Consider the following 20,352-nt stretch of genomic DNA (forward strand, 5'->3'; position numbering starts at 1 on the left):
CGTTAAACAGTCTTCGTATCTGTCTGCTTTGTGTTTCCAAGTTTTTGTTCCACCAAGGCACACTCATGTTTGTGTACTTCTTGGTGATTGAGCAGTTGTTGTGGTAGGAGGTCACTATGGCAGAGGTTACAGCTTCTGCTGCTTTCTCAAACTCTACTGGTTTCCTTATCGAGGTTTTAATTCTCGATGAGCTTAACTCCAGGTCCCTCCTATATATCTCCCAGTCTGTTTTCCTGGGATTCCTATAGGCCATGGTCCTTCTGATTCCCATTTCAACCTTGAACTTAATGTACATGTGGTCTGATGAGGATGGCTCTAACGCCACATGCCTTTGTTTGATATAGCTGCCCATCATCAAGGAACCAAAGGTTATGTCAATAACTTCTTCCCTTCTGCTGTTTCTGAATGTAGGTTCATCACCCCTATTCAGGACCTCCAAGTTGTTAGATATGAGAAATTCAAGAAGGTACCTCTACTGTTGGTGTCCTTGCTGCCCCACATCAGGTTGTGGGCATTGGCATCACACCCAACCAATTGTTGGTCGCCTTGTTGATGGCAAGCTTCCATCAGTTTCCTCACATCCAGAGGAGGAGGAGACCTGTCTTCTTAACACTCTCTGTACCAGGCCTATTTTATGCACCCGTCCCTAGAAACCGGGCAATTTTACCAATATTAAAAAAATTACTGCATCAAATCTACTGTTTGGATTGTGGCAAATTTGGTACCATCTTGAAGCTGCACATTTCTACTTTAATTCTGAGTGAAAGAAACTACTTTACAATGCACAGCTTTAAGGTACAGTTATAGAAATCACTTAGATGTTTTAAGAATTTAGAAAAAGTCATACGAATAAGGGAATACAATTGTGATTTATTTTTAACCAAAATTGTGGCACTACATTACATGTTTCTGATAGTATACAGTATTACATATAAATTTCACACAGAATCATATTGTTTTTTAGTGTGGAAAATTTTAAAGCAAGGTTCCAGGCAGAGTGCAACGCCACACTGTTCACATTCGTATCGTGTCTCTTTGCGAGAAGCCTTGCCACTCTGTTTCTTGCTCCTGGAACTGCACACGTGACACACACGAGCAGCATACTTCTTAGTAGTTGCAGGTATGTGCTGCAAAAAATGTCTCTTTGTTAGCCGACCTACAGTTCCTTCATTTCTTGGAATGAATTCAAGTGTGTCGTCTTCAACAAGCTGAACTGCAAGCACTGTTATAAAGTCTGTTATTGTAATTTTCTTCCTGTGCACTGCATTGTACAGCCAAAATGCATTTGATACTCCCATAAGCAGCAAATGGAAATATAATTTTCGCCACCATTTCACAGTTCTGTGCTGGAACGGATTGTACTGCAGGCGTTGGTCTCCAATATCCACTCCAATTTTATTGAGGTTGTAATCAAGTACCTGAAGTGGTTTCAATACTACAGACCCATTTCTCTTAGTATGCGTACCAAATGTTGCTTGATGCCTTGTAGACAATGTATACACATCTCTCTTATCTTTCCACTTCATTGCCAATACATTATCTTTACGCCGAAAAGACATTTCGCCCTTTTTCAGCTTAGCAGATACTAAATCTTTAGGCAATCCTTTCCTGGATTTGTTCACAGTACCAACAGCTCCAGTGCCTTTCTCTGCCAGTTGCTGAAATAGCTCTGGACTGGAATAAAATCGATCTAAATACACAGTGTGGCCTTTGTTCAGCAAGCTGCTGTCAGACAACAATCGCAAAATAACCGCAGACGAAGAATTGTCAACAATATGCTTACCAGCATAAACTTCAAAATTTACAACATAGCCACTACTGGCTTCAGCAACAGCATATACTTTCAGTCCATACTTATGAGGCTTATTTTGCATGTAAACACGGAAACTCACACGACCTCGAAATGGGCAAATTCCTTCATCAATTGTCACTTTTTCTGAGGGACGATATGCCTGGATACATCGCTCCTTCAAATTATTATAATATGGCAAAACTTTGTAAAGTGGATGAAATCCATCTTCGCCTGGTTTTTTCTGATTTGAATTGTCAACAAGATGCAAGCATGACAGTATCTGAGTGAAACGCAAACGGCTCATGACATGGGGACAAAAGTTACAACTAAGAACAGGATTAGTGCTCCAATGGTCCGCAATTTTTGGCTTTTTCGAAACACACATGTGGAAAATAATACCCAAGAAACGCCTCATCTCACTTATAGTCACTGGCTTCCACGAACTCAAAACTGAATGGGGCTTCAGATTATTTCCTCTTCTTTTCTTCTGTATTGTCTGTGATGCATACAAATTTGTCTGTCTCTTGAGTTCATTTACGTCACTGTCAGTAAGGAACACTTTACTGCAATCCAGTACAGAACTCGACTCATCAATATCCACTAGTATCTGCCTGGGTGTCGTGTTGACAGGCAGAGGTCGGTAGGTGTCAACTGCAGTCCACTCACTGTCTTTCGGATACGGCACAGCTGCTGGATTTGAAGCAACACCTTCAACATCATTCTCGTCTTCATCTGAAGACAAACTGTCATCAATCTCGTCTTCTAAAAAGAATATCACATTATGTGTAACTACATACATCGTTTACACATGTTCAACAGATATGTGCGTACTGCACAATTACGTGGAAAATTCGGAAATACGTACCTTCAAACACACCATTGCATTCAGAATCGTCTGAATCACTCTCTACATTATCCAGAGTGTCGCTATGATTGATCAAATCCGCAATTTCTGCGTCTGATAAACCGCGCCGAAACATGATGACAAACAACTGAATGATATACAGACTGAGAACGCAAAGATAAGTTTTAACATGAATTACAGCGCTGCCGTGACATCTATGGACGCATTTTGTTAATAAACATCTGAAAAACGTATAGCGCTGGCCAAACCCGTAGAAATAACGTTGCAGTGTTTTGAATGAAATTAAATGTAGCGGCCCGTAAATTTTACGGGCTTGGTGATTTTCGCGCGATCCCAGGCCCGTAAATTTTACGGGCTTGGCGCTTAGAGTGTTAAGGAAGGTATGCTGAGGCCAAAAAAATTTCCCTTGTGATGCCTTCCTCAAGTTGCTGCATCCTGATGGTCATCAGGTCCCTGGAACAGAAATCCATCATTCACATGGAAGAAATTCCATTTTTAGATTTCTAGCATAAATCAACTTATCTCCAGTACCACCAAGGCCCAATACACCCCAGTTATGTAAGTAGGGTTCTTCTATCAGGGCCACGTCCACTTCCTGTGTCCCCAGGCGACAGCTTAGGGCAGCAGTGGCCCCTTTACTTTGGTGCAGATTGATCTGCAGCACCTCAAGTCTCCATCTTGCAGCCATCATTGCTTTTCAGGTCTTTGATTACCCTGACAGCGACCTGTGAGAACCCTTAAAACAATTTCAGGTCTTGCTCTCGCATCGCCTTCAGGGACTTCTCTCAGACCTCCATCACAAGGATTTGTCTTTCCGGTACAACCGTTTGGTTAATTACTCTCAAATCCTCTGTCGAGACTTTTGGGTTCTGAACCCCTATTTTCACGAACAGAGTCTTTGGAAGGACATCCTTAATGATCTTTGTTGCCCATATTGATACCTTTGCGGTCTTAAGAAGTTCAGCTGCCATCTTGACCAGCAGCTTCACATCCTCCCATGGTGATATCATGGGTACCTTATCCTTGAGCTGCCCCATCCCCCCCCCCACCCTCCAATCTTTTCAAAGAGGGCCATCTGCACGAGCTGCTCCTGCTGTGATGTGATACTTACTACCAGTGGATAGCTGCCTTGGATAACTGCCATCCTAAAAACCCAGAATGCGGTACTATAGGTCTGTTTCTTGACTTCACTTTTCCTGGACTCGCTTATCCTGAGAGGAGGGAGTCTGATTCCTCCCTTATCCTCTTGTTGCCTGTCTTTGACGTTAAGGGAGTCTGCGTATCTCCTTCGACCTGAGACAGTTTTTTCTTGGTTCTTGGGTTCAACCCGTTTTAATTCCCTCCACTTTTGTTTGGGAAGCCATTTTTTTTTCCTTCCTTCTGTTTCCGTTCCCTGATAAGTTTCCTCCTCTGGGCCCCAGGCAAGGCTTTAATCTTGATCTGGTCCAACTTCTCAGTTACAGTTCCCACTTCTTGCTAATTTCTAGACACTGATTCAGTAGTGGGAGTGCATTCCATCGGTCCTGACCCCGATGTTAGGGTGTCTGAGGTCTGTTTGTTTTCAATTATTTTCATCAGTCGTGTACATCTTGGTACCACAAGATTTGGGGGTCTACACGGTCCACACCTCGGAAACGCCGCGCAGTGTAAGGCTACTTACTCAGGGAGGTCCTGGTATCCCAGAGTCTCCGTTTGCGACACATCTTCCAATGTGCTGCGCACTCCTCAGCAGGGATCTCATCCCACCTTGGGTTGGGGAAGGGAATTTGGTAAGGACTAGGAGTGGATAAGGAAGACAGGACGTTATGGAGCACTTTTAGTCTGATCCATCAGCTAAGGCCTTCCTGGTAGTAGGTCCTCTACCTTCGGTATAGCCCTCAGATTCACGCGGATACGCAAGCTTCTCCGCCCACACAGACAGAGCTTCGTCAAGTTGGTGTCCCCAGGAGAGGACACGCTACAATCCTTTAAAGTTAATTAGTAACAGACCGAAAGCAATTTTATTTTCAATTTTTTTTGACAGGAATAAAGTAGGTACAGAGCAATTACCATTAGCAAATTTGAGCAATATCAAAAAGTTTCTCTATTGTGAAGACAATTTGTTAGAAAATGGATTCAGTTACTTCTTTAATGTATAAGTATGACGAAGTTGGCCAATATTTTACATTTAGTCACTCAACAGATGTGAACAAAACCTGCTGGTAGGAAGTCTCACATATGTCACAATTACGTACAGAGTATTGGTTGAGAGTTGATCCATAGGAACTTAACGTAACAAATCGGCGTATACATGTATGTTGCTGCGAATGAGGTAGAATATAGAGGGTCATCAGTACAAGCAACTAGATTACGTTACCTGTAGGATTGTGGAAGTTATGGCTCGGAAATATACTTTCATCCTTTGTTACATTGGCTTTTTATATCAACTAAAAGAGAGTTCGAATATACAAAGAGTACAAATAAGATATCGTCAATTTCGAATTTCAGAATGAATTTTCACTTTTGAGAGTACGCCGATTCGAAACTTCTTGGTAGATAAAAACTGCGCCGGATCGAACTCTAGCACGAAACCTTTGCCATCTGCGGACAGTCAATCTACTGGCAGCTATCCTGTGACTCCCGACACGCCCTCGCAGCTTTATTTCTGGGAGTCTGGACAGTAGGAGGGAGGTCTGGCAGAAGCAAAGCTGTGAGGGCGTGCCTGGAGTCGTTAGAAAATAGCTCGATCGGAAAGATTCCGTATTGGAATTCCAGGCAGGCACAGAATCTTAATATACTAGGAAATTTCAGGATAGTATTTGATGCTACTAGATTATTGCATTACACAGATGTATGTGATGAACTAAAATCGGGTGTAGCTTGACTTCAACTAATCAGATTTCGTTGGTGCAACCAGGCCGTTATAGTCGCTGCCAGAGACGGAGATTGGAAAAAACGCCGGATTCGCCTGGAACGGGGCTCTGGTCACGACGTAAGATGGGGTTTAAGAGGAGCGAGTTTCGAATACCATTCTGCCCATACAGATTTAGGTTTTCTGCGATTTTGATAAATCGACTAATGGACTAGCTTGTTCAAAATATTACAGCAAAAAGGCAGTTATGAAAAAGCAACGATTATGGGAAGGCTTGAATGAATTCACTATTACAGCAAGAGTATTTGCGCATCATCTTATGGCTATAATCCTAGCCGAAATAATTACGCTGTAAACATTAAGTAATGGGCCTCAAAAGTGTTAAATTACGAGGAGTATTCGGAAAGTAAGGTCCATTAGACGCTAAGTGGAAACCATTGTGAAAATCCGATGGAACTTTGCACAGATGTGTTGGACAGTGTCTTTAGTGTGCCTGTCGATCTCTTCACGCCGCTCTTTTCAGTTCAGAACGCAAAGTGATCACGTAGAAATGCTTAAAACAACACCGTCTCCCGCAAGGTATGTGGATCTGGTGAGAGATTTCGCCTGAAGCTATGCAGACCATGTAACATAAATGTTATGCGTTTCTTTCTTAAATACAATTCTCGCCCGAATTCTGCAGGGGCAATGAAGACGCTCCTGCAGCGTTTTCGATGGGAAGTGTTTAAGCACCCACAATAAAGCCCTTAATTGGCTCCCTCCGATGTTTATCTCTGCTCACATGTACCGCTGGCTACGAAGACAACATTTTGGCACAAACAACAGAAGTGAGACCAGCTTAGAGAAGTGACGGAAAGCACAGGCGGCTGCTTTCTGTGACGAAGGTACTGGAAAGTTAGTACAACGCCACGACAAATGTCTTAAGTAGGAGCGGTAACTATCGAAGGTGTGGCTAACTGTTTCGAATAATTTTTTTTTTTAATTTTCGCTGTAGTTGTCATTTCGCGACTGATCGGACGTTGCTTTCCGAACAGCCCTTGTACTTTGAGGATTATTTGTTATCTTCGTCCACAGGTTCCAGCTAAGCTTAACACTCCAGCTTCCGTGTGTGCAGGCGTATATGTCGGTTTTAACAAGCGAGTTTTGTGGAAATCTTGAGAAACAGCTAGTAAAGAAGTAAAAAGACAGGAAATTCGGTCAGGGCGTCTTCAGGAACATTAAGAGATGGACAAGGGTTCAAATCCCCGTCGGGTGTCCACAATTCAGTTTTCTCGGTATTCCTGAAATCATTTATAGGGCAAATGCATCGATGGTTCCTTTGATAAAGAAGTGGTCGATTTCCTTCCGCCGTCAGAGCTGGTGCTTCAATCTTTAATGAGTTCGTCGACGGGATGTTAAACTCCGCTGTGGCCGAGAGGATCTAGTGTTTCAGTCCGGAACCGCGCTGCTGTTACTGTCGCAGGTTCGAATCCTGCCTCGGGGATGGATGTGTGTGACGTCCTTAGGTTAGTTAGGTTTAAGTAGTTCTAAGGGACTGATGACCTCAGAAGTGAAGTCCCATAGGGCTCAGAGCCATTAGAGATGGAACAAACGCTGAGATGGGTAATGATTTCGGCCGTGGATTTTGAAGAAACCATCTTGATATATGCCTAACGTAATTTACAGAAAGAACTGCGAAAGTTGTTCAGAACGTCTGAACGAGAATTAGAAACCGGGCGACGCCGAATACGAATATAAATCACTCCACGCCGCAGTTAGGTGGATGAAATGTGTATTAGTCAAACACCCCATTGGCATAATCAAGACTATTTCAAATTCCGTTTGGAACCTGCAACACATACAAACACATGTGCTGCGCCTTAGTAGAATGCTCATTTTCTGTTGTCTAAACTGGGGTTCATCACCCTGAAATGGATTAATACATGCAAAGTGAACGAGTACTTCGAATAACTTTCGGATGGGGTAGTATGGACCAAAACAAGGAAAAAGTGTCTAGTAAATATGGGTTCTAAGTTCTGCCTTCAGGGTTACTAGGCAAGTGCTCATAAGAGATGATTCACAGTAGCGAAGATGAAAAAGTACTCATAGCTCTTAGGCTCGTTATAGACTTTAGCGGATGGTCCTCGCTCCGCCGTCTGGGCGAGGTTGGCAGTCAGGTATTTTTTATGGACGTTTCACAGTTGGCCAGACTGTCTGCACACGTTGGAGCTGTCCGCGCAGCCTCTACGCGCCCCGCAGTGTCCGTGGCAGTTAAATGCACAAGATTAAGTTGCTGCGTGCACAGTCGTGCGGATATCACGCGCAGACGAAACAGAAAACATTTCGGCTAAAGTATTTCATTAGTATGGTAATAAGATTGATCAGCAGAGTCTTAAATCCCACCGACTAGCTCGTCATAAGAAAGGACATGCATACGAAAATCATTGTATTTCTCTTCGTCGATACGCGTTATTGGCTACAGTGTAACGAACGATCTTTTCGTAGACCTTTGTTCCATAATAGTATCCACTCAAAATCTTCCTTAGTGCATGGAATTTCTCTTCCTGTATACCAGATAAGCTGAAATCACTTAATTGCAGCGAGCTCGTCTCTATTTGCGAAGAAACATAACAATTACAGAGCATAGATCTCCGCCCCCGCCCGACTGTGAAAACCATCGATACGAATCCGCCGCCGCGTACGGAACGCGGAGCGCTGATCACTAGCTTAAGCGTGTAACGGACCTTAAGATGTGCCCTTTAGAGCCCATGTTTTCTGAGCATTTTTTCTTGGTTCTATCCATATAACTACTTCTGAAAGCTTGTCGTTGGAGTTTTGGTTAACTCTTTACATGGACGAAAAACGGTTTTTGTAGTTTAGAAATAAGGCGGACTAATATCCAAAAGGATTTTATTAAATTTATTGTTGGCCATGGAATCCCAGTCACTAGTATTCAGTAGTTAGCTGAGAATTCTTTAATGAATTGAAAGCAAGCTGTTAACGGGAATAAATGGCATTGAAGGTTGACAGCTTTGTGTTGGGTGTTAAAACGTTAATACACTGCTCTTTTTAAGAATAAACAAATATTTAACAACTTCCGTAGAATTGTCTCCATATGCCAGAATCAAACAGCTTGACCTGTCCGTTACAGCTAAAAATGTTAGTTTTAAGAAATGTAACGTTAATTTATAGTTTAGTGTACACAATAAATAGAACAATGCTGAATAAGCTTCAATATTTTTTCCTACAGATGGCTCGCGCTTGCTGGTGGTACTACTTCTCGAAGTACACGGAGTTTATTGACACGGTAAGAAAAAGTTACAAAAGGCACTAGCCGCTTAAAATATTTTAAGAACTTAGTAGTAATAAAATATTTCCATTGATTTGCACCACCACCCCCGCCCTCTCACATACAGCAGTATATTCCCAAACAGTAAAATTTACTGGAGGTCTTAAAAAAAATTGTAACCTGCTACCCTAAGTTTCACTGGTTTCCTTGTTAAAATATCACAACTCTTAACTGTTTATTATGTGTGATGGGAAAGCAAAGTAAATACATTGTTGAGCAAATTCAGCACAAAAGTTATGATACAGAATAAAGCAGAGTCCTGTTGAATTTCTAGTTTCCATATTACTGCTCCCCACGTGTCACTACTTTAAAGCCCACCGAGACAAGTTGAGACTGATTAGAGCGCCCAAAGAGGCTTCTAAGCAGCCACTCTTCCCACGCCCCATGCGCGAGTGGAACGGGAAGAAACCAGAACGACCTACAAAGGGAAGCATTTCAGTAGTTAATAAGTTATTACCGTACCCTGAAGAATTTGGACTGCTGCACACCAGTGGATAAGTATCTCGAATTAAACTGCTCACGAATATGTTAGTCACGTTGTCGCTCGCCCCATAGTGTAGTGTACTCCTCTTTTGATGCGTAATATGCAAGAGTTTGGTGACCACCTCTGGATGAGTTCGGCCGAGGTGTGCGGCATTCCTCGATAGAATAATCGTAATGTATACATTCGCTCCTTAACTACAACGATTCGCGAGTGGAACAGAGGGGGAAATATGACTTTGACTCGAATTGTGCCCTCTGCCACTCACCGCTTGGTGGCTAGCGGAGTATATATGTAGATTTAGATAATTTTTTAATAAATAATAAGCTTTCATAGATTAATGCTACCCCTCCCTCCCAGTAAAATTGCGAATATATGTGAAGAGCACAGATAGTCCCAGTCTTCAAGAAGGGTCGTCGAGCAGATGCGCAAAACTATAGACCTATATCTCTGACGTCGATCTGTTGTAGAATTTTAGAACGTGTTTTTTGCTCGAGTATCATGTCGTTTTTGGAAACCCGGAATCTACTATGTAGGAATCAACATGGATTCCGGAAACAGCGATCGTGTGAGACCCAACTCGCTTTATTTGTTCATGAGACCCAGAAAATATTAGATACAGGCTCCCAGGTAGATGCCATTTTCCTTGACTTTCGGAAGGCGTTCGATACAGTTCCGCACTGTCGCCTGATAAACAAAGTAAGAGCCTACGGAATATCAGACCAGCTGTGTGGCTGGATTGAAGAGTTTTTAGCAAACAGAACACAGCATGTTGTTATCAATGGAGAGACGTCTAAGGACGTTAAAGTAACCTCTGGCGTGCCACAGGGGAGTGTTATGGGACCATTGCTTTTCACAATATATATAAATGACCTAGTAGATAGTGGCGGAAGTTCCATGCGGCTTTTCGCGGATGATGCTGTAGTATACAGAGAAGTTGCAGCATTAGAAAATTGTAGCGAAATGCAGGAAGATCTGCAGCGGATAGGCACTTGGTGCAGGGAGTGGCAACTGACCCTTAACATAGACAAATGTAATGTATTGCGAATACATAGAAAGAAGGATCCTTTATTGTATGATTATATGATAGCGGAACAAACACTGGTAGCAGTTACTTCTGTAAAATATCTGGGAGTATGCGTGCGGAACGATTTGAAGTGGAATGATCATATAAAATTAATTGTTGGTAAGGCGGGTACCAGGTTGAGATTCATTGGGAGAGTGCTTAGAAAATGTAGTCCATCAACAAAGGAGGTGGCTTACAAAACACTCGTTCGACCTATACTTGAGTATTGCTCATCAGTGCGGGATCCGTACCAGATCGGTTTGACGGAGGAGATAGAGAAGATCCAAAGAAGAGCGGCGCGTTTCGTCACAGGGTTATTTGGTAACCGTGATAGCGTTACGGAGATGTTTAATAAACTCAAGTGGCAGACTCTGCAAGAGAGGCGCTCTGCATCGCGGTGTAGCTTGCTCGCCAGGTTTCGAGAGGGTGCGTTTCTGGATGAGGTATCGAATATATTGCTTCCCCCTACTTATACCTCCCGCGGAGATCACGAATGTAAAATTAGAGAGATTAGAGCGCGCACGGAGGCTTTCAGACAGTCGTTCTTCCCGCGAACCATACGCGACTGGAACAGGAAAGGGAGGTAATGACAGTGGCACGTAAAGTGCCCTCCGCCACACACCGTTGGGTGGCTTGCGGAGTATAAATGTAGATGTAGATGTCGTAAGACTGGTTTCTAATTTTGGGTTCAACACAGCCGTGTTGTTAGGGCACTTAGTCTGTTACAGTGGCAGTTATCGTGAAGACCAGTGTTGAGTTGATCTGATGGGCCACACAAATTGCCGAACGTAAATTCCTCTAAAATATGGATCACATGAAGTGTTTAGGAGGGAATTGAATACTGAATGTTGTAAGACTGCAATTCAGCGTGTGTTGTCTTAGGCTGCAGTTCCAGAAGTACTTAACAATATGCCTGCCTTACGCGAGTTCTCTGCGACGGCAAGCGGCCAGTTTTTCCGGGTTGTAATTTCCAGACCGCCTCTGGGAAGGAAGCGAGCCACAGCTCCGGTTTTCTACCCGTTCTGGGTCAACTTCCAAACGCACTGCCTTGGCGGCAGAGATGATGGCTCAGTTCTACAATCCTGTCCAGAGAGACTTCAAAGCGTATACCAACGCTGATTGTTCTGTTAGGGTAGCGGTATCTGCTCTTCAGTTTCAAGCTAACAAGGGGAGGCCGCCAATTGTGAAATTCAGATTCGATTCATACTGCGCATAATAAAAGATCATGGCCAGAGGTGTAATGTGGCAAAGCACCAAGGTGCACTTCTCAGCCGTTGTCGAGAAAATCGACAGTTAAAAGAAACCGTTGCGGTGAAATACTCTTACGATTAATGATTTTACTCAGCGTCGTGGCGCAGCGGTAAGCGCTCGGGTTCGTAATCCGAAGGTCGCCGGATCGAATCTCGCGCCATGCAACCCTTTTTTTTAGTATTTGTTTTTTGTAATTCAAATAAATATATATATATATAATTCCCGGCAATCAGTTGCAACAATTATACATATAATAAGTCGTTGAAAGTCGTTTGTCGTGGAAAAACTGGCGACTTCGAACATCATTATGTTTTCCGCAAACAAAGTTGTATTTCACAAATGTTATTAATTGTCTTCATAATGTTAACCACGTATAGTTAACGGAACACGTAGAAACGGTATTCCGAAACGAATACGTATAGCGTAAGTCAAACGTTCGAATTAGAATAGAGACCCCACGAACACAAATTTGCTGCGGCAGGTATGAAATATAAACACCGTCACTCGCTCGTTACACTTGAAGGACAGATGGTGAGTGGGCCGAAACGAGCCGCCGGATAATAGCGTAGTTGCCTGCTAACTTCGAAAGAAGGTAGGTGCGGTCCCTAGCGCAACTTATAACAGCGTCGAAAATCAGTGCGGACGGGAGAGCTTTGGTACACCCTGTTAAGAAAACGGAAAAATGGAGGCGGTACAATTGGAGAGCGATCCGCCTTCACCAACATGCATAAGGATTCATTAATAGTTTATATATATATATATATATATATATATATATATATACTAAAAAACTAATAATAAAAAAAATTGGATGGCGCGAGATTAGATACGGCGACCTTCGGATTACGAACCCGAGCGCTTACCGCTGCGCCACGACGCTGTACAAAATTATTAATCGTGGAGTATTTCACCGCAACGGTTTCTTTTAACTGTTGATTTGCTCGACAACGGCTGAGAAGTGCATCTTGGTGCTTTGCCACATTACACCTCTGGCCATGAGCTTTTATTAAGCGCAGTATCAATCGAATCTGAATTTCACAATTGGCGGCCTCCCCTTGTAAGTCGTATTAGTCACAAATCAATATATATTTAATATTCTTTCCGTGAGTGAAAATAGGTCACCTGGACGATATATTTCATAAGTGCCTATTCGCAGCTACCTATAGAAGCAATTTAATATACAGTCACGGCGTTCAGCAATACCCATAATACATAGTTCTAACCTTACAGGTAAATTTTCACTTCCTATTAAGTTTCAGCAGTTATGGATAATTACAGCTGAGTAGACAGCGTTATCTGGCAAAGCGCCACCTCTACTCGTATGTGAGGAGCCAAAACCACATATATCATCATTGGTAATTAAACACTGCCACTGTCTGTTACTGTCTCCCTACACCAATACTAATCCCATGGGTGTATATTTCAACGGCTCCAGGAGTTACATTACTGGAATCCCGTTCTTGTTCTGTAACACCTGCTTATCGCCATCCCGTAAGACGTAGCATCACTAACAGTATTGAATTACGTGTCGAGCGATGTTAGAGCTTCAGAAAACACGTATCTGTTGGTCTATTGTTGGTTTAACTTCAGGTGTCTGGCAAAATACCAACAGCCGTCTAAGGAGACGAGGGGTCAGCTGTGGCATTCAGAACAGTCATACCACTTCTGGGACGGATGTAAACAAAAATTTTAATGCTGCTCAACATAACTTCACACACTTCCAAACCAACGGTCCCTATTATATCGGGCCCTTGTTTGCCATATAAACTGCGATGACTTGACGCTATTCAAACCTGGCTGTTATAGACACAAGAAGACGTATTACTTCAGACGTGTCGACAAATATTAGATACTGCTAGCCATCTGAATAAAAGCATTGTCATATCGGAAGGGACATTGTCGTCCCAATGTTTTGGGTAGCATTAACTTTAAAACGCAGTACGGGTTGGACTTCTTACAATAATGGTGAAGAAAGTGGTAAATACACCGACGTTACCGCATATAGCTCTTCGGTAGTTAGTTCTATAAATACAGCAACAGGATCCATCCATAAATCTGATGAAACCATAATTCAGAGCTTACAAATGTTTTCACAGTAATATATCGTCCTCTGTCACCATTTTATTTTCTCTTAACTATTACTGAAAAATGGATTTTACTGGTAAAAATACCGCTAACTTAGAAACTTCAGCCACGGACACCCCGCGATGAAATGCGTGTAGCACAAGGCTTCACATTTATAATCAAATTTACACCTACGTACAACATTGAATAAGTCGCATTATAGGTAAGTAATTAGTCTGTTGGTTTGAAGAAGTCTGATACGGCCTGACGTCGTCAATTTCCTTTACTGTAACGTCTGTAAGTGTTGTACTTCCCTAATACAGTTGATACTGTAGTAAATCCACTGCACTGTGGAATTTGTTGAAAGTTGATAGTGTGGGCCCACATAGTGAGTGCATCTACCATTACAGTGACAACTCTGCCAGGGGTATGCAAAACTACTGCATCTAATACGGCGGCACCAACACAAGTCAACAAAACACAGGAATGTACTGCGGGTCCATAGAGTCCACTAAGTGTGACATTTCAGCAATGAGCACATCGTCATAGCCAGGTGCGCCGACTATCTGACCTAGGGCTGCACTTATGATCACGTCTAAGTTATGATGGGGGCAGGTGGAACTTGATGATTGTTGTCTACAATGCGGACGCTATTGCTACGAAATTATCGATCTAGATTTATGTACTTCTGGAGAACATAGTATCAATGGAAACAGTATGACGAACTTCATAAACACATTCATAGTGGATCACCTGTGGAGTTGGCAAATGAAAAGATAAGATTACAGTGGTGAAAGGAGCGCAATATATCTCAACTAGCGATAAATGCAGACACGTAATGTGATTAAGGCAGTCTTTTCTTCTGCTCTCTATCAAACGCAGTTTGCCCATGAACGCGATCAGAGCTCTCTTCAATCTCTGAAGCATGATATAAATTTCTTTGGTGGTGGTGGTGGTGGTAATATCGCGCTTTTCATAGCGATTTGTGGTTAAACAGAATAAAGGTGACTTAGGGTCTACTAAACTGTTTGAGGCCTCCCTGTAGATTAAACAGTTCTGGACGTTGCAGTGCTGTGGATACGCCAGCAGGTTATGCATATCAGAGCATAAGATGGGTCGACGTGACAGAATAGCTGAAAGGAACTATCGTGTTTGGAGGTGCTCATGACCACACCGTGAATGACATTTCTCGATCTGTTGGTGTATCAACGCGTCTCTTACTAGAAATGGCCCACCACGTGCAGCCATGTCACTGTGCACGAACAGTGGTGGCAAAAAGAATCCTAACCGACGGGGACCGGAGACGAGTCTCATGCCTTGCCAATGACAGTGGGTTTCAAACCCGACAGGATTCCCTTAATCACTAACTGCAGGTCCATCTCAAGCAGTTTCCGAGTGAATATCGTGAAGAGAGCTGTATGTGTTGGACATTTGGAGTCAGATGCACAATGCCATCTCTAACAGTGGCACATACAGCTTTAAGTATTCAATGGACCAAATACGGAAACTGGGGAGTAGCTACCTTGGTATGGCGGTTATCGCTGGCTTAACCGGTTTTCGGTTATCAGTTTTTCAACGCCAGTTTAACATTAGTGTTAAAACCGTTCAAAATAAACGGGTTCTGAAGTAAGATTTTCGGTTTCCTATTATTATTTCCTACAATAAATGTAGAAATCGAACAAAGACTGAAAATATTGTCTGTTTCAAAATAGTCAAAATACTACATTAAAAGGCAAATAAAAAGAAAACTTCTCTGTCCCTCGTTCACCGGTTTTCTCGGAAAGTGATAAAAGTGATAAGTGGCTGAATTCTCCAAAAATCGCCATTCTCCTACCGATTCTCAATTTTTGAAACTTCGCTCAAAACTTGTGTTTTAATCTGGGATTATACCACTACTTGGTCATTAAGAATAGTCAGCGTTAAACGGTGAAAACTGAGACTGAAGAGGTCTATTTTTAGGATTAGGCAGATAAAAAGCTGCAAGCAGGTAAAAAGCATATTACATATTGCTTAGACCCAGGCAACATACCAGCTACTTGGCTTTTATTGTAAACACTGAGTGAATTGTTCAGTTATAAGCTTTCTCCTTACATGATGTCGCAAGTTCGTTGTGGCTCCTCCAGTTCTTAATCTTTCAAGGGAAATTCAGCGTTATACTACATTGGTACTGCTTTTCATAAAATACTTCGACTAGGATTGGTGCCATTCTGTAATACAACTGTCAGAGGACGACAGTGTGAAACTACCATATAGACCACACAGGGTCAAGTCTCGCACACTGCATGTACAAGCGTACCATCCAAGGCCATGCCACATGGTAATAAGTAAATTCTCTCAACAATGTTATACCAATTCTCGTGCCTTGTGTTCGTTGCACGTTTCTGTCGGCATTGTTATTTTAATAATACTGATCGATTTTCCCGTTTTTAATAATAACGCCATGTTTCAAAACAATGGAAATTTCACGAATAAAGATTACTCGTTTCTTAAAGGTTTATTTAAAAACTAAAAATTTCAGTGTTGCTGCTATGTGTCATTTATATTTCGGTTTTTCCCCCTCTTAGTAGTAAAAATAAAAAACACCTTTTATAACAGAGGCCAAACAAACACCGAAAAATACCAGTTATTTAGATCTAAAATGTGTGTCTGTTTTAGCCGGTCGGTTTTTCCCATCCCTATAGCGGAGTGGAAGCGTGTAATTGATAAGTCACAATTTTCTATCTTTCTTCAGCTGATACAAGGGATGAATACGAACCGGAATCTTTAAATTCAGCATTATCGCTGGTGAAGTATAGCCCTGTCTTCATTTTCATGACGAGTGTTTTGTGGACACTCCACTTTTCCAGCATATCAACTACCGTGTTTACAGGATTACATGTACGCGTCCCTGATTTAACGAACCGTCAGTTATCCCTCTCGAGTGGCTCCCTAATTTACCCGATCTTAACCCCACTGAAAATGACTGAGACTGCCTGAAACAGCAGATGAAATGTAGCAATCAACCTCACTGCAATTTGGTCGCTCTGTGGGGTCTGTAACTCCAATTCCAAGGAAACCAGGTGCGGACAGGAACGAATATTACCGAACTATCAGCTTAATAATTCATCGTTGCAAAACACAAACGCGAATAAGGAATTCGTGTTAGAAGAATAGGAAAACTAGTAGGAGCCGACCTCTGGGAAGATCAGTTAGGATTCCGGGGAATGTGGAACAAGCGAGGTAATACTGACCCTACGACTTATCTTAGAAGATAGGTTAAAGAAAGACTATCTTACGTTTATAGCATTTGTAGACAGAGAGAAAAAATTTCAACATTTTTGACTGGAATACTCCTTGAAATTTTGAAGGTAGCAAGGGTAAAATACAGGGAGCTAAAGGCTATTTACAACTTGGGCAGAAACTAGACAGCAGTTAAAAGACGAGGTGCATGAAAGGGGAGCAGTGGTTGAGAACTTAAACAATCTGTACATTGAACAAGCAGTAAATGAAACCAAAGAAAAATTCGAAGTGGGAAATGCAGTTGAGGGAGAAAAAATAAAAACTTTGAAGTTCGCTGATGACGTAATTATGTCAGAGACAAAAAGTACTTGCAGTGATGATGGAATGTAGTCCAAATAAATTAGGTGATTCTGAGGAAATTATGAAACTAGACACGTAAAACAGTTTTTCCATTTGGGCAGTAAAATAACTGATGATAGTCGAAGTAGAGGGGATATAAAACGTAGACCGGTAATGGTAAGAAAAGGGTTTCTGAAAAAGAGAAATCTGCTGACATCGAATGTAGGTTTAAGTCTTAAGAAGTCTTTTTTGGAAGGCATTTGCCTGGAGTGTAGCGATGTATGGAAATGAAACGTGGATGATAAACAGTTTAGACAAGAAGGCAATAGAAGCTTTTGAAATGTGGTGCTACAGAAGAATACTGAAAGTTAGATGGGTAGATCACGGAGCTAATGAGGAGGTACTGAATAGAATTTGGGAGAAGAGAAATTTATTGGTACAACCTGACTATAAGAAGAGAACTATTGATAGAGCACTTTCTGAGACATCAAAAGATCACCAATCTAATACTGGAGGGAAGTGTAGGGATTAAAAGGCGTAGAGGGAGACCAAGAGGCGAATACAATGCGCAGATTCAGATGGTTGTAGGCTGCAGTAGTTGCTCGGAGACGAAGCAACCTGCACGGGATATAGTAGCATTGAGTGCTGCATAGAATCAGTCTTCAGACTGAAGCCACAACAGCAACATGGGATCTAATCATAAGAGTTGCTTCACACCTGAAGAAACGTCTGTGGCACTCAGTTCGGCTTTAGAAGTCGTTTAACAACTGAAAATTCTATATTGTCTTTCCTCTGTGAGGTACTGGGTGGGTTAAACAGAAGGTTTAGAACGCTAGGCATATTTTTTAATTTAATTAAGGCGTTTGTGTGTGTTGATCACAAAATTTGCTCCAGAAGTTGGACCATTACAGAATAGGGGCAGTAGCTCACATTTGGTTTACCTCTTACTACAGCAACAGAATGGTTGTTACGTGGGGTCTGAGTGGGGTACTGTCAAATGGGGTGTGCCCCTTATTTATATAAACGATATGCCCTCTAATATTACATGTACCTCTAAAATATTTCAGTTTGCTAATTATACTAGCTTGGTAGTATCGGATGTTGTATGCAACATTGGCTCGGTTTCAAATAACTTCATGGCTTGTAGAGAAAGAACGAACACTAAATCATAATAAGACTCAGTTTTTACCGTTTCTAACACACAATTCAACAAAACCCGACGTTTTAATTTCGCAGAGTGGGCATATGATCAGTGAAACTGAACAGTTCAAATTTCTAGGTGTTTAGATAGTAAACTGTAGTGGAAAGCCCACGTTCAGGATCTTATTCAAAGACTTAATACTGTCATTTTTACTATTCGAACGGTATCGAAAGTGAGTGATACTTCGACACGTAATGGTTAGACACGAAAATTAGTCTACTTTGCTTATTTTCATTCTCTTATGTTGTATGGTATTATATTTTGGTGTAACTCTTCCCATTCTAAAAGGATATTTTTGGCTCAGTAACGGGCGTTTCGGGCAATAAGTGGAGTAAGTTCACAAACCTGTCGTCGACCCTGATCAGGAGTCTGAGTATTTTGACTCTGGCCTCTCAATACATATTCCTTACTGTAATCTCTTTTTAACAATGTAAGCTTCTTACCAAGAATAAGCTGCTTTCACTCAGTTAATACTTGGCAGAAATCAAACTTGCATTTGGATCGGACTTCCTTAATTCTTGCGCAGGAAAGTGTGCTGTATACTGCTGCATCCATCTTCAATAAGCTACCACAAGAATTCAAAAATCGTAGTAGTAATGCACGCACTTTCAAATCGAAACTGAAGAGTTTCCTCATGGGTCACTTCTTCTATTCTCTCGAAGAGTTCCTTAAAAATTTAAGTCGATTCATGTTGTATTGTTGATTGCGTTTACTCAAACTTGTGGCTTGACTTTTTTGGTTCCATAAGCATTTTATTTTTATCTATTAATTTTATGTTGTAATTTCATGTACTGAAACATTCCATAACCTTCCAGATTTGCTCCTCAGTTGGGTCCTACGGAACATGACATGTAAATAAGTAAACGGATAATTAAACACTCATTGAGGCTAAAGGCTGTTACACGGTACTAGTGCCATGTCTCCTGGAGGAGACTAATTTTTATTTCAGTGTATTTATTTCGCCGGCCGGAGTGGAAGAGCGGTTCTAGGCGCGTCAGTCTGGAACCGCGCGACCGCTACGGTCGCAGGTTCGAATCCTGCCTCGGGCATGGATGTGTGTGATGTCCTTAGGTTAGTTAGGTTTAAGTAGTTCTAAGTTCTAGGGGGCTGATGACCTCAGCTGTTAAGTCCCATAGTGCTCAGAGCCATTTGAACCAGTCAGCCCAAATAAATATTAATCATTACGTACCCAGTGTCGACAGAAAGCGTCGGTTTGTTACTCGTTACAAACAAAATGACTTCAAAGTGGAATTTTAGTTGTCCATTCGATAGTGGACCCAAATTAGTCTATTCCGATATTATTTTTATCGATATTTACTAACAAGGACAGTAAAACACAATAACCAGAATCAGCAACGATCGCCCAGGCCCGCGCCGACTGCTACCGCAACGCAGCAGCCCTGTTCAGTCGCCGCTGGTGTACTGGTTGTTTTACTGTCCTTGTTAAAACATATCGATAAAACGAATATCGGAGACGGTCCACTCCATCGAATTGACACGAAATATTCCACTTTAAAATCATTTTGTTTGTAACGGGAAACAAACCGACGCTTTCCGTCGCCACTGGGCGCCGCATGAACGACTCGATGAGCAGTATTTGTTTAGGCTGACACTATCTACGAATGTCAGAAACTAAATTGCAAATATCTGCCGAAACGTTAGAGAAAATGCGCCTGACTATTCTTAATAGGGACACCTCGTGTGTGTGACATAATTAATAGTATGTGGTGACTAAATGTGGACTCCTCTTGCTGTTACAGCTGTTCTTCATCTTGCGGAAGAAGAACGAGCAGATCACGAACCTGCACGTCATCCACCACGGTGTGATGCCGATGAGCGTGTGGTTCGGAGTCAAGTTCACGCCAGGTGAGTTGGCGCGGCCTTCGGCGGCGGTT

General features: G+C 42.1%; 1 protein-coding gene across 1 annotated transcript in view; it reads left to right on the top strand.

Moving 5' to 3' along the window:
• The window catches only part of LOC126470397 (elongation of very long chain fatty acids protein-like), a 233,699-nt gene that overhangs the window by 184,629 nt on the left and 28,718 nt on the right, over nucleotides 1-20,352 (top strand). Inside the window, exons 5-6 of the mRNA XM_050098240.1 lie at nucleotides 8,738-8,794; nucleotides 20,218-20,323. Of these exons, the coding sequence (XP_049954197.1) occupies nucleotides 8,738-8,794; nucleotides 20,218-20,323 (163 nt within the window). The remainder of the gene's footprint in view (nucleotides 1-8,737; nucleotides 8,795-20,217; nucleotides 20,324-20,352) is intronic.

The sequence above is a fragment of the Schistocerca serialis genome, chromosome 3, assembly GCF_023864345.2.
Source record: "Schistocerca serialis cubense isolate TAMUIC-IGC-003099 chromosome 3, iqSchSeri2.2, whole genome shotgun sequence".
In the NCBI taxonomy this organism is placed as follows: Eukaryota; Metazoa; Arthropoda; class Insecta; order Orthoptera; family Acrididae; genus Schistocerca; species Schistocerca serialis.